Source organism: Seriola lalandi, unplaced genomic scaffold (assembly GCF_002814215.2).
Source record: "Seriola lalandi dorsalis isolate HSWRI2012SDOR001 ecotype SW California unplaced genomic scaffold, Sedor1 jcf7180002054570, whole genome shotgun sequence".
NCBI lineage: Eukaryota > Metazoa > Chordata > Actinopteri > Carangiformes > Carangidae > Seriola > Seriola lalandi.
In genome coordinates, this window is record NW_019525123.1 from 878,979 (window position 1) to 894,100 (window position 15,122).

Genomic DNA, 15,122 nt, shown 5'->3' on the forward strand with positions numbered 1-15,122 from the left:
ACCCCCCACCAACCACCCAACAGACACTAAATGACATCAAACATAGACTTTTGTCACCACACAAATATTTTATCCACAGCTTACACCCATTAATAGACAGGAAAGACTACATCAGCAACAGACTACAAGCAGCCTTGCCAAGCTGCAGGGTTTGTGTGTGTGTGTGTGTGTGTGTGTGTGTGTGTGTGAGTGTGTGTGTGTGTGCGTGCAAACTCACCACACCATTTCACTTTCCAGTTTCTGTTAGCGTCCACACCTCGGCAGTGAAACTTGTGATTTTTGGACCGTGTTTTCCTCCAGAACCGATCCTACAGGGAAAATAAAAAAGACACTGTCACTGTATGTCCACTTACTGTCAGACACATCCAACAAATACAGTTCTCTGCCAGCTCCGAAATAATCCGTCTGTCACTCACTGAGCCCCAGTGGGTCTGTTACTAACAGACAGATATGGAGACAGTGAGAGGCAGTTTTCACAGGCATTACTTTCACTGAAGTATACATAGATACTCATACAGAGATAAGCGCTGCATAAGGACAAAGAATGCATTATCTCTCTGCTATTGGGTTTTTTCAATTACAGTATGCATTCATATCTTGTAGGAGCAATGGGTTACCAGTTTTTATCTGAATACTGAATGAAATAAAGGGATTTCTCTGAGCCCTGCATTCTGCAAAGTATCAGAATAATGTAGTAAAATGTCAAAAAAAAAACAAAATCAAACTAGCTCAAAAAAAAATTCTGATAAATGCTGTTTGAAAATGAAAGTGATCAACGGTGAGGTTCAGTCTGTATTGCATAAGTAGAAAGTCCCTAATGTACCGTGGTCCAGCTGAAGTGATATCCATCCACATTGAAGACAGGCATGATGTAGAAGTTGAGCTGGTTGAGCAGTCGTCTCATCACTGAGTCATACTGGTATGAGCTGATGGCCTGTAATTATAATATAAATCAGTATGATTACACGATATACTAGACCACACAGATCTAGACTGAGGTCTAACAATACAATTATATGTCATTAGTATGCACACATTGTTTTTTTAGATTTTATAAGCTTATGCATGTTCATTATCTCAGTTCAATGAATGCACCACTCTAGTGGCTTAACACTAGTAGGAGTGAGGGCTGGAGAGAGGAGATCTAGGCACTGATCTAATGCAGCTTAATACCTGCTCATTAATCAGACTCAGGCCAAGGTTAATGTGAACAAAGATAGCACTCTGACCTCCGGTGGCCAACCCAAGTTACTACATCACAGTGAACTCGCATTTAGGGGCATGTGTTTGGGTTAGGGCATCTTTGACTGTTCCCAAGTCAAATGTTTTCCCTTGTTTTTTCCCCCCTTATTTACTTTTATGTAAATCTGTTTTTGATTTCCTGCTGCTTTTCCCTCCTTCCTTCACTCAGGTCCTACTCTCTTCTTTTATCCTTGTTTGAAGAATTGCCTTCTGAACATGTAAGTCCATATAATGACCAAAGGTTAATTAGTAATGTACTTTGATTTCTGTCTCTCTACAATAAGATAGAAGTAATCCATCATTCAGGGAAGTGTATGCAAACAGAATGATTCTAGAGCACAACAAATCATTACCTTATTACCCTTTTTTGTTTATTTTTTCGTATAGTTGAGGTTCATAATGCAAGAATTCCTCAAAACAGGCCACGACTCAGTGCTTTAAATTGATATTCATATAGTTTCCTTTAATTACCAGAATTTCCTGGCAGTCACTGTGTTACAAATCCCACTCATCTGGCATTTAAGTACAAAACGAGCAATTAAAGGTTCTTGCAGTTAATGTTTGACTCTGGTCGTGTACCGTCCACACTTCAGAGGGTACTAACTAAGACTTTAAGGCTGTGATGGAATTCGTGTAAATGTTTGGTCCATGTTCAACATCTGAACGATAATGGGTATTCTTAAGTATTTGCATAACTACGCATGACAAGCGAACAGATGTTCATGTTTTCTCGAAGACCGAAGAGACCAAACATCACAGGCTGCTCGCTGCAGGCCATCATTCAGGCTTAAGTTCAGGAAGGTAGGCGTTGCTGTAGAGACACTGTAGAAACATGCAATGGTGCAAACTGATACCGTAACTTCAAACAATGATTTAATTTTCAAATTTGTAGGCTAGGAAAAACAAGACTACCTCTTTGACAAACCACTGGCAGAAGGCAGGTCCGATCCACTCTCGAGCATGAACCCCGCAGTCGATCCACACGGCTTTCTTCTGGGGACGACTTGTCTTTCCTAGCTGACAGGAGACAAGAGCTGTCAGATTTAGAGCAGCATGTGTATGAAGCTGTGTTTTGTTTTTTTTGTTTTTGTTTTTAAGTGTGTGTCTCATGCCTTCGCTCCTACCTGAAGCACATACAACGGTCTTCCCTCGTATGATTTCCCAATGGAGAACATTTCAACCAGGTCTGGGTTGGTTCTGTTCATCTCAAACATCCAGCTCTGGATCTTCAGGGCAGAAAATAATTTAGAATGTGAATCCATGAATTGTTAATAAGGTTTTTTTCAGGAATAAATATAATATTTCAAAGCTTGATAGAGTTAAAAACTTTCTAAGATGCTACTGTTTTTATGAGTGTGATGTGTAATGTTTATGTATATGCTCCTGTGCGTCATGTGTGAGCATTCGTGCGAGGTTCTGTCTTTGCCTTCATGATGCGTCTGCACGGTCACACCGAGACATTATGTGTGTAAGTGTGTGCGTTTTACGGTGGAGGAGAGGATCAAAGCTCAGAGCACTAAAGATTTAATGTAGGCTCTCGGGATCTGTGTGTGGAATTCCTGCTGCTTCGTAGGGCCTGACAGATTCATGAACCGGGAGCATGATCGACCTGGGAAAGTAAACACTCTGAAGCCGTGAAGTGTCTGACGTAGAGCGAGTGTCTGTGTGTGAGAGCACGAGGTTGTGGGAGAGCGACCTGTGGAATGGGGTAATTGGGAGTTTGAGAGCACCTTAGGGAGGTCGTTGTGTTTGCTCTGTGCGTGCATTAGATTAAACAGCAGAGGAAAGAGAGGGATAGGTAAGGTAAGATGGTGGGTTTTGCATCTACCTCTTCCAGAGAGTGGTAAACCTCGTAGTCATACTGAGACTCTGACCTCCGCTTGCGAGAGGAGCGATATCCTGTCTGCTTTTCAATTTCCTTCTGCAGATTGGAGATAAACACCCTGTGGATGGGGAGAGTCGGGACACTTACGTGGATTACTTACTTTAAAAAATAAAAATAAAAATGTCTTCTTTTGTACATATGTTTGCACCTGTTCTTAATACAGAGATTCTTGTGACAAATGTCATAACTATTGGTCAATAAATCTTTTAAAAAGGCTTTATAGATCAGTTATTAAAATCTTTTGGGTTGCCAGATCATGAAAAATAGTGTGGGTCAGGTTATATATCCTCCTCTAGCATAGCATAGTCTGTTTTTTAGCTTTGTAATTTATCTCAATGGATTATTACAAAGCAATACACCATGTTTATATACAATACACCAATATTCACGACTTACTAAAGCTTATATGGAAGTGAGTAAGCAAATACTACAGAGTCTGACTTCATAAGAAGTCATCCTGCACTTATTTTACAAATGTTAGTGCAGGGCTGTACGCTTACATTGTTCCACTGCAATAATCCAGCAAATATGTATTTTATTTATCTATTCATGACTGTCCAATTAGTTCACAAAATGTAAAAAAAAAAAAAAAAAGTAATACCAAAGCAAAACACCCTGCGTTAGGTGTTAAAGAGGAAGACAATGTTATGATAGGGGAGGATAAAAATGCCAAAAGCTTTCGGTGAAACGTGCCAGATCACAAAGGGGGTTTATAAGATGTTTCACAACCTGAAAGCCTGAATGTTGTGACTGTTCTAATGGATTACTTATTGCTCATCAACAAAGTATTGATGAATGAATTCATTGCCCTTAATAAAGCCTGTAGTTGCAACTTACAAACCCTTTGATGGTTTTTCTATGTTGTGTGTTTGTAAGCAAAATGTCCTTGCTGTCACAGTTTGACATTTGCCAACACAAGTGACATGCAAGAGTATAAAATCAAAATAATACAGATATTCAAATTCAATATTTTGTAACAGTGGGTCCCTAATGTCAGTTTATTCTAACTGAATGTAATATATCTACTGAGTGTTGAGTATGAAGTGGTGGCGCAGGGGTCCTGGATCTACTGTTGACACATATCTAATGTCAATTAAACAGCTGTTCTCACTCATCCTCTTCTATTCCAGTGTTAAACCAGATTTCCACATCAGCACTCACTCTCTCTGATAGGACAAGCGATACCATTTATGCCACTGCTGCCTACCAGCAAATAAAATGTGTTGCAAATGAGCCGAAAACCATAATTATCACCATCATTATCTGTCTAAAGACTTGTTTCCTGTCTGATCAGACCCTATGCCTCTTCACATCCCACGCCAACCTAAAACAGATGATGTGATCTTTTTTCACAGCAGCTATGTGGGCAGCCATATTCTCCTAAAATATACTTCTTCATAAGCTACATGTAAGTTTTTATCCATAACTACTTGTATAACGTTTTAAAAAGTCGGATAAAAAAATGAGATGTTCTCAAAAATTCACCCTCAAAACCTCAACCACCTTCCAAAGACTGTGTCCCCTGCAGTGTAAACCATTTTTTGAAAAATCCTAAGTCAATCAACAGAGAGTAGAAAAAAAAAAAAAAAAAAAAAAAACTCATCCTCAGATCTGCAATTCCTCCCTCAGGACAGAGATGACAATGGAAGTCTAGCTTCAGCTGCGGCTGCTTTGATAAAACTCCATCATTTCAACGTTAATTTTGATGAAGGATGGGGTAGAGAGATGAAAGGGTTGCTCTTTGGAGCAGACTGGGAGACAGGCTCTGATGTGCTGTGTGTATGTGTGTGTTTATGTGTGTCCCAGCTTTGAGGAAGTGTGAGGTCTTTTGCATGCTAACTGTGGCCGACTCTGCATGTGCAAACCGTATATTCAGGATAGGGGAAAGCTGGGTAATTGCAATGCCCAGCAGATGTATCGCTGGGTGTAAAGGCTTTGCTTTGCCAACAAAATCACCCAATATGTGAGGGTACACTAACGAACATGCACGTGCACTGCAGTATGTCTCTGCACCTATGGCTCCTGGTCTTTCCAGTCTTACCGATAATCAATATCTTCCTGCTTTAAGCGTGCACGTAGGTCTCGCGTGTTGTTGCGTTTCACGTGGACATCCACGGTGGCATTGTGACAGATGAGAGAAACACTGTTGGGCTGCCAAAAGTCCACCTACAGGGACACAACAAAGACATTAGATCATAAGTTACGGTGAGATATGAGTGGGAGATGTGGATGTGTATCCTCTGTCATGATATATGTAATGTGTATGTATTTTTACATCATAATATATAAATATATTTTACTTCAAAATGTAAGAAAAAAACTGGTGACATGATCCATCTACAACAACATTAAAAAAAATAAAGTTAAAAAGAAAAAATGTAAAGCACATACTACACTGTATATTATGACATAGTTAAACATCCCAGAAAATCAATTGAGAAACTGCAAAAGAACCAGAAATTAATGTCTATTTTTGGCTGATCCAGTAAATTAAATGAATGTATTTAATAGACAGAAAACACTGAAACTCAAAAATCATCAAAAAACACAGTGGAGTCTGCAACAGAAAATTCTCTCCTCATTGATATTTGTACTTTAGATGTGTGTCATTTGATAACACTAAACTAAACTAAACTAAAGCCCAAAAGAAAGACCTTATTATCTCATCTGCTGGGTGTTTAAAACAGCATCAGACATATGTTGATGATGACCAAATTGTTTTAGTCAGACCTTGACAGTTTAACCTTCCTCTGGTCTCTACCCTCAAGTGATGAAGTAAATCAGGGGAATCCTGATGACTCCACAGCGTTAATGGGACAAAACACACTCTGCCGTGTCCCATTAACCAGCAGCGAACGGCCGCTTCACTCTCCGCTGTTTGACCTCATATTAGCAACAAAAATCCTGTCTTTCAGCACTTGTTATCAGGCCGTGATAGTCCGGTCTGTTAGCTTTAGCTGAAATGGACAGCCCATTGGCCGATCGTGCTGGCCAACCAAATAAACACAGACACCATGTGGCAACTGTGATAAAACAACAGAGGAAGAGAAACTAAGAGAAAGACAAAAAGAGTATTTTTGAGTAAACTGGAAAAGCACTGATCTACAAAACGACACACAGAAGAGAAAAGATAGAGAATACTGTACATTCAGGACGTTCACACACGTCTGTGTTTGCAGGGATGTGTGAACGTCCTCAGCTGGCCTTCATTTCCAGCATGGGGGCAGAGACACGCAGGCTGGCACACATGCTTGTTAATGTGTCAATTGGTTTAATGGTTTACAGAATGCATACCAGATTTCATTTAACGTCCTGTAGAGCTCCAAGGAGTGGAGAGCCCTCAGCTGGAATGTTTGGTGCCCTTGAGTATAAACCGCTCTCTATCGCTGCACTTTTATGGCATTTCCAAATGGTTAAGTACCCCAAAGGCTTCAGCAATGCTCCTCTGTTAGCCAAACAAATCCAAAACACATATGCCTTAAAAGCACTAAAACATCTCTGATTAGATAATACGACTCCTCAAAAACAATACCCTCAATTTAAAATTTTATAGCTGTATTTATATATACAGTCTTTGTCTGCTTTATAAATCTTTAATCCCTTGACAATGTAATTTTTCTTTTTCTTGTGTGAGTGTGTCAGTGTATGCAGGGTAGCTATTGAATTTGTGTTGTTTTGGTTTTGGTTTTGTAATACAGGCGTGGGCAGCACTAGAAAGGAAAAGTTATAGTTCTATAAAATGAGCTGGCTTATTCCTCGAGGCAGATGTGGTGAAGCTGTAGCTGAGTGTTTATATGTTGAGTAAAAAGAAATCAAGTTGGGCAAAGTAAACAGTTATTGAATGTGTATCGTAGGTCTAACCGCTGTATGTTTTCTGAATCATGCCAGCTGTTTGACACGTTTCACGGCTTGATTTTGTTTGTTCTAATATAAAAAAAAAAAAACCTTTAAAAAGGAACACTTCCAACATTTTGGGAAATTTCCTAATTCACTCTCTTAGTGAATAGTTACAGAAGAATATGAAATATGACGCTACAGCTAGCAGCCAGTTGGCTTAATTTACCAAAATACTGGAAACAATAGGAAGCAGCTAGTGTGGCTTAGTCCAAAGCTAACAAAGCTACTCCTTTAACAATGCTGTAAAGGACTTTGTGGAAACATGGGTCATGGGTCAAGTGCGAAGAGTACAGAGTAAATTCACCCACTACAAATTCAATGTTTATTCTTAAAATCCTGTATAGCTCAGTCTAAATATAAATGTCCTCCTGCTCAGAGGAGACAGCCTGCGACGGTGATGTCATCTATAGACAAATGCTGAAACCTCTCCATAGTACAGTAATAACGGAATAATTCATATGCCGCAATGACAGCAGCCATGGTGCTTTCGCTAAGATATTAGCACATCTGTTTCCCAGATTTAATCCTTGGAGCATTTAACACAATACTTCAACAGTATGAGCTAAGAGACAGAGACAGTCACTGATTCTGTGTCACTGCCCCATCAAACAACGTTGGACCATTAGAGATTTCTATTTATGTCAGTTCAGGCGTTGAAACAATAAGCTGTTTTTGTCAAGTAGCAGCTAATTTCATAATCCATTAATTGTTTAAGTAATTTTTCAAACAAACAAATTCCAGCTGCTCAGTTGCGACGAGCTTTCCTTTGCCGTATGTAATAATAAACTGAGCATATTTAGATTTTGGTGTAATTGTCAGATAAAACAAAACGATCTGATGAAATCACCCCGGGCTTTAGGAAATCATTTATAATCATTACAAGTTGCTGGAATTAACAAGCAACATCCCATGTGTCCCATTTTAGGCAAAATCATAAACATGTTCTCCGGAAGCTGAAGTGGAAACAGCGCACAAAAGTGATTATTACCTTTTTGTAGAAAAACCTTATCTTGACGGTAGATAGCTTTAGTGAGGGTTCATCTCCGGGCTGTCACACAGTGTGTCCAGGACTGACAGGTTCACTGTAAACATGTATCTGTTCGTGCAGGTCATTTATGTAGATGGGACTCTGTTCAATCATGGTGGCTTTTACAGCTCACCATGCTATTTACCATTTAGATTGCATCAGTTTATCTGAAGCTCTTCTAGAAAATGCAAAAGGATTTTTCAAGGCACTGGGAAAATATTTCACAGGAGCAGGTTAAACGTTAAGTCAATCGGCCATTGAGTGCAGCCAAAACATTTTTTTTACATGAAGAAATGTGTTATTTTGTTGACGATGGATCTGATTCTTGATTCTTTTGCATTTAGTGTACAGTAGTTATTTATTATTTGACCTCTTGCCTTGGCTGAGGCTGAAAAACTTCGACTCTGGCACTGGAAGCATGGCAGTGTGGCTAAGCTACTGAATACACATGTCCACAGCTGTCCAAACAGTCGCTGCCACTGCCTTGGTTGGGCCTCGGAGCATCGTGTCCGCTGTCCTTCCATACATGAAACTCAGGCCAGATCCTGACCGGCAGCCTGGCTCTCGCCCGGTTTCCCTCACCGCAAGTCATAAACATTTACTGAGGTCTCTTTTGTCCTCTTCTGTCCTCCTTTTCCCTGCTCAGAGACGTGTTGGTCCTGGACCATTTGACCTGAACCTGGACAGATGCCTTTCATATATGCTGTTCCAAGCTGAAACTGACCACACCGCCCCGGGGCATTGGCCATGATTTTACACATTCACTCCAAACAAACTTTTATAAAATGTTTTAGTTACTTGTTTAGAGTTCTCATATTTTATTTATTCAATTAGCTGTTGCAATTACATTATGTGCAAGTTTTGTTTTCCTATAGTTAACACTACATTAAAAACTTCCTCCTAAGAAATTATGAGGAATTTTCCGACCCATAAAGTAAAATTGTGACATGCAGTTGAAAGCTCTGACAAAGCTAGCAAGTGGACCTTGTGTTAAAATTTTATTTTCTGATATAAGTTGTTTTATTTCATCATAAGATCTGAAGACCTCATTTCAAAGCCTTCTCCACACTGCCATAAATAAAATTTGAAATCTGAAGTGTAAAAAATACCAGAATCTCAAATATGTGTGTATTGTAACTGCTTTTAATGCGAACCCGTGAGCTTCCTGAAATCCCCAAACTCCAAGCAGTAGCTACAGCCCCTCATTGCCTGCTATTTTATTATGATGAAAATGAATGAATTACACCTACTCTCCCAAACTATGAGAATTAAAAGGGCAGTTCTGAATTTTTGATATATGGGGCTGTAATTTACCTGCTGCTGGGAGTATTCAAGCTTGGAGATCTGGTCAGTGTCAAAATATATTAATTATTCCATTGAGGATTAACACATTATGTTCTAGCACTGAAGTTAATCACCGAATCATTTCTGTTATTCAAATATATCTCAAAAAAGAAAAAAAAATTCTAAAGTCAGACTGTCTTCCAAATATTAGACTTTATTGATTTACATACATTTTCTTTCCTCTTCTCTTCTCTATTTTTTTTGTCGTCTTTGATCCACTATTCATTAATTATTGCTGGAAAATTATCACCAGTATCACACTAATATTCCCAAATATGCTTTGATCTGTCAAAAGCACAATTGCTCTAAATGCACCGTTCAGCTGCAGACAGATGACAGTACAGGAAGAGCTGTTTTTTTTTTGTTTTTTTTTTAATCCGCTGTTCAATCAATTATTCAAAGAGGTTCTTTGGCTCTTTGTTCAGTTGAGGGCAGCCTTAGAATTGCATCATGCTTCTTAAGCTTTAGAAACAATCTTTGCAAACTATAACAATGTGCAAAGGAAGGTCATACATTCTCTGAAGGCTGATGGGTAATTACTCCCAAATGAGTTTGGGAAGAGAGACAAGGCCTATGAGTCCTCCTGGGTTTCCTCCTAATTTCAGTATCTTTGAAAACACATGTTCATATAGTTTCTTAACTTTAAGATATCCAAGCATTCAGTAAGAAAAAAATCTTCTGTATTTTCCTAAATTTTTCTCTCAGGGTTTCTCACTGAAATGAATACAGAGCATCCTATCAACAGTATCTCAGTCTCGCAGACAGGGAATACGTCCCGACTGTGACAGATGACCACGCTCGGCTGCTCATCGTCGCTCTGTTTTGCCTATCTCTGTCCCCAGCCCTCTGTCACATCGACCCCCCCCCCCTCCATATTACCACCACTGTCATGCCTCACTCTGTCTGTGACTGCTGTTCAAGTGTCATAGAAAGACCACGGGGGAACTACGGGCTGGTATGAGTAGAATAACAACAGATATTAGGGCATTTCACAAAAGAACAAGTCAATACAAAATAGATTTTGAAGTCAAGTTATTCAAACCACTGTGTGATGAGATGTTACTGACTTGGATCACGCATAAATACAGTACATCATACGGCAGAATACATATAGGAAAGAGAGAGAGTGTGTGTGTGTGTGTGTGTGTGTGTGTGTGTGTGAGGGAAATTTAAGAAAAAAAATTAATGCAAACCTTCATATGTGCCAGAATTTTCTTGAGCACTTGGACCTCCTCGTCATTACTGGGAGTTATTCTGAAGACTTGATCGCTGCAAAAACAACAGACCTGGGTCAGGTTACAGCTGGGATCAAAGCACCCTGAAGGGCTTTTTACTCCACTAAAATACACTGTAACAGGGCTTGGATGCATTTTTGCTAAGTGCACATCATTTAAAAAAAAAAAAAACATCTGGGCCACGGCGTCACAGGTAATGCAACCACCTTTTTGTGCTGATTGAAGGTGACACTTATAATAGCAGATGTTTGATGGTGAAATGGGTGGTTCCTCTTTCAGAGTCCTATAGATGACAGGGTCAAACCCCAGTCAAACAATCTGTGCGAGACATCATTATAGGATTATATTTCATCGTTTCCAGCTCTGCAGGTAAAGCACCTGGGACTATTCTTTGGTGGATACAGTAGCAGCAGCTGTTTCGCATTTTCATTCTGCAAATAGATCAATCGAATATTAAATATGTACTGCAAATTGTGTAAAACACCTGTTAATATAGCAAACCTTTTTCTCAAGTGGGAAAATTAATATATATACGACTTGTCAATCACTTTAATGTGTTTGCCAATGCCTTATCTAATGTTTTTTTTGTGGTGTTTATCAGGTAGAAACAAAGTCTAGCCAGAAGGAGTAAATCATTTATGAATATAACGCTACAATGTGAAAGGCAAGACACTGTGCAATGTCTTGGATAATTGTTAGATAAAACCATAGACGGAGATTTGATGCTTAGCTTTGTTTTGTCTGCCAGAACTCATTGACTAAATGAGATTTAAGATGTTTAAACATCTGTGGTCAGATCGCCTCTTTGCTGATTTTGATTACCTAATTCAATTTTGTGAATCAAGAATCAAGAATGTATTTTAATCAAGTGCAGAATAAGTTAAGCATTTACTTTTGGGGGGGGGGGTAAAATTGGTTGTAATTCAATATAAAAATCCCTCTTGTTGTTGTTGTTCTTCTCATGTGAATCCTGTCAGATAATTCAAAGAAAAACTGGAAGCAGACAGAAGAAGCTTGAGAGTGTTTCAAACTGAATTTGCAAACCGCATCTTTTATATTGCCTTACTACAAAACAAAGGCGCTCTTTATCCTCATCATGAATCTTACATAGCGCTGCTTTTACTCTGGAGGGCACAGTTTCTGGGGTTGACCTTAAAGCGAACATGCTGCCAATAATTCATTAAAGCCTCTTAATTATAGTCTCTCTTTGTTCGCCTAGGTACCTGTCTGTCCCCCTGTTCTGTCTGTGACTGCTTTGCTGTCTCTCTCTCTCTCTCTCTTTCTCCCATGGTGTCTTCCTCTCTCACATTTTGCTCCTTTCAAAGAGCGGTGCTTTTTTTTTTTTTACAATGTGTCACACAGGAAGCTGGGCCTCTCTAAACAAAGGTGGCAGTAGGCCACTCTGAGGTCTGGGGAACAAAAGGACCAGGGCACCCAAACGCGAGCGACCACCCCATTTTCAGCGACCACAACGCACACTGTTCCGTTTCCATGGCAACAGCAACGCTCAAGGCCGCGAGTAGTTTTTTGGAGGTTAAAATGATTCAAAGTACTGTGAAGTCAGTACCGTGGATGCGGGCAGATTTCGAACTTGAAAAACAAACTTGTAGTACAATATTTTCTCTGCGTCTGAAACATCAGAGGAGTGTGTGTTCACAGATTTTCAATCAAGCTTCACCGGTGTAAGAAAGCAGAACTTACTGCAGGGGCCAAACACAGTGAGAAAATAACGTGGCATCACAAAGCTTCCCTGTAATCCATATTGTACCATTTCTTTTTTTTTTCTCCATCTTTTAGAGATGACAACATGACAAAGTGTTTTTTTGTGGCGGAGCTGGTCTGACGGAGGCCTTTTGCTTTGCATCTACCAGCTGCAGGGCTTTTCTACACTAAAGCTGTCTCTAAGTTGTCAGTCTGTTGATTCCCACAGAAGGACTCTCTCTCTCTGGGATGGAAGCAATTTGTTTTTAAGACAATCTGGCCTCCAAACCGAGAAGTTGACTCTCAATTGTGTTTTGATATTTTACAGCACAATCGTCCTCTCTCCATTTTCAGACTCCAAATCTCAGTGCTCCATAATATCAAGATGCTCTTTTAAAGAAATGATATGACAATAAATATCTTTTTAGATTAAAGGTTCCCTGCTCTCTCCCGTTTTCCGAGTGAAACGGGCCCCCACTCGCAGCACTGCATATTGGGACTTTCTGTGTCAAACAAGAGGTGGTGTGAGCTATACGCAATTTTTGGAGTACATCCAAAATATATGTTGTTTGAGACAGCCGAGGAGGGGGTTTCCAGCAGAGGTAGTCTCCCCTCTTCCTCTGCTAAATTACATCAAAAGCTCTTTTGAAAAACAGACCATAAATACTTTATATACCAAGTGTCCAGCCAGATGGTCCCATTGAAGATTAGGGTCTAAGTGGAGAGGTGTTTGCTCCACATTCAGCCTCATAAACATATAGACAGACTGCATCTTTCTTTGTTGAAAATGCTCACAAATTTGTTGTTTCTGGTAATTATAGAAACACGTGGCTGAACAAAGACAGCTGCTAGTTTGCTGCCATCTTACAACTACAATTTCTGAAATTATTACTCTGAGCAGTTTGACAGGCTACTGTTGCTGCAAGCATCCCCACTGTCATCTGTGCCTATCGTGAGCAATCTGAACGCCTCTCTGCACATAGTCTTATCCACATGCCATCACAAAACAAAAACAGTCTGGAAAGATTATGGAGTAAACTTAAAACGTTATTATTATGTCTCAAACACGAAATATGTCCCAAAACGATGAAGAAGATGGTGAACATAAAAGACTTTCTTTGTTCTTTCCCTCTTCTTACTATCATCATAAGATAAAGCCCGTCTCTTGATGTGAAGATCTCTGCAGACAACACTTCAGTCTCTGCTGTGTTAACATGAACGAGAACCCCCAGTTTAGTGCGCCCAGGCTCCCATGAGCCCCAGAAATGAATGGGAGTCTTTACTCACCCTGCGTAGCGGTTGCTGTAGAGATAGGCACCGGCGGGACATAGCACGTTACTGCAGATTATCACACAAGGCAGTAAAACGGAGGCGCGAAATGAGCTCCAGTGGTCCAGTGCCATCCTTGGCCAGCAGATCAAAGGCGGGAGACACCGATTGTGCTACTTTGCAGGATGCACACCAACTTATCAAAAGAGAGAGTGAGAGAGAGAGAGAGAGAAGCTCAAACGTCCAGCGCACCATCAGCAGATTGGCCAAACTCACTCACTTTGTGGCGCTGCACTCTCGTGTCTCGCTTCTTCCTCTGACACAGAAGGTGCAAAAGGTGCGAGAGTCGGTCAGCTGGCACAAGGGAAGCATTTACCACCTCTCTGAAGCTCTGGAGGGAATCACAGGGGAGGCAGCAGCCCTTTTTAAAAAATGAGGAGGACCTGAGTCACGTGGCCCGGTGTCGGCGAAAAGTTGGTAACTGGATCCGTCTGTGGTGCACACTGTGCGCTCACCGGATCATCTGTAGTGTCTCATGAACACATAAACACACGCAATGTGATTTTTTTCAAATGGCAAATCAAGTGTCTCAACGTTTTAAGTCGATGCATGAAGTTCTCTGTGGAGACATGAAGTGTATCAAGTAACTCGTCTTTATCACCCCAGAACAACAGAGTCATTCTTCCAGTGTGCTCAGCTCAGAGACACTCAGCTCTTTTCTTGTTTTGATAAAACATCTGAGGGCTGATGTGCTGTGCTGTCCACTGGTCTATCTTCATGCCAGTAATGGACATTTAGTTCAGATGTAACACACATTGGTTGCTGATTTTTTTCTCTCTAAAGTATCTTTAGGCATAAATTGACCCAGTGAACTTCCTATTATATTGCCATCACGTGTTCTGCCTGTAGGTTGAAACCACACTTTGGGGAGCCTATAATACTAAAAAAGAAATGCATGACCCACGCGGATGAGAAGAAAAAATATGAAATCCAGAAGATAATAAGAGTATTATTTGTACATGAATCCATCCTGAATCCTTTGCTTCCCTTTCACTTATATCTCTATACCACAAAGCCAGTGTGATAAGAAGCTAGAAGCTCTGTCAGAGCACTTGGCCTGGCTCCACCAGGAATCCCTCTGTGAAGCTTTAGGTGGCTCTCCCTGTTATTCTAGGCTTTCCGTGCCTCCGTTTGATCCTCTACTTATCACCCAACACAGTGATTAAATGTCTAAGTCAACTGCCAGCCTTTTCCTTTTGTGATTGCATGGCAGCAGCACATTTTTCACATGCTTCTCTCCAGTGTCAACAGTGCGCCACCTGTTTTACACCCAATTACTGTACAACAGACCCCAAACACACCCTGCTCTCTCCAAACCCCCCCTCCCAAACACACATTACAGTAGACGCTACTGAAATGCAGTTGTCGACAACACCCACTTCAATCCACAAAAGATGTAGAGAAGTGGAATTACAGTCTTAATTATACAGTTGAGATAATGATATTTACAGAACACAGGTGC

General features: G+C 40.3%; 1 protein-coding gene across 1 annotated transcript in view; it reads right to left on the reverse strand.

The window, feature by feature from the left end:
* The window catches only part of cpa6 (carboxypeptidase A6), a 16,644-nt gene extending 2,619 nt beyond the window's left edge, over positions 1 to 14,025 (reverse strand). The window contains exons 1-8 of the mRNA XM_023416861.2: positions 13,619 to 14,025; positions 10,589 to 10,664; positions 5,169 to 5,293; positions 3,071 to 3,185; positions 2,367 to 2,468; positions 2,155 to 2,259; positions 824 to 934; positions 218 to 308 (exon numbers count right to left, since the gene is read on the reverse strand). Of these exons, the coding sequence (XP_023272629.1) occupies positions 218 to 308; positions 824 to 934; positions 2,155 to 2,259; positions 2,367 to 2,468; positions 3,071 to 3,185; positions 5,169 to 5,293; positions 10,589 to 10,664; positions 13,619 to 13,734 (841 nt within the window). The 5' untranslated portion in view covers positions 13,735 to 14,025. The remainder of the gene's footprint in view (positions 1 to 217; positions 309 to 823; positions 935 to 2,154; positions 2,260 to 2,366; positions 2,469 to 3,070; positions 3,186 to 5,168; positions 5,294 to 10,588; positions 10,665 to 13,618) is intronic.
* Positions 14,026 to 15,122: the final 1,097 nt, after the last annotated feature.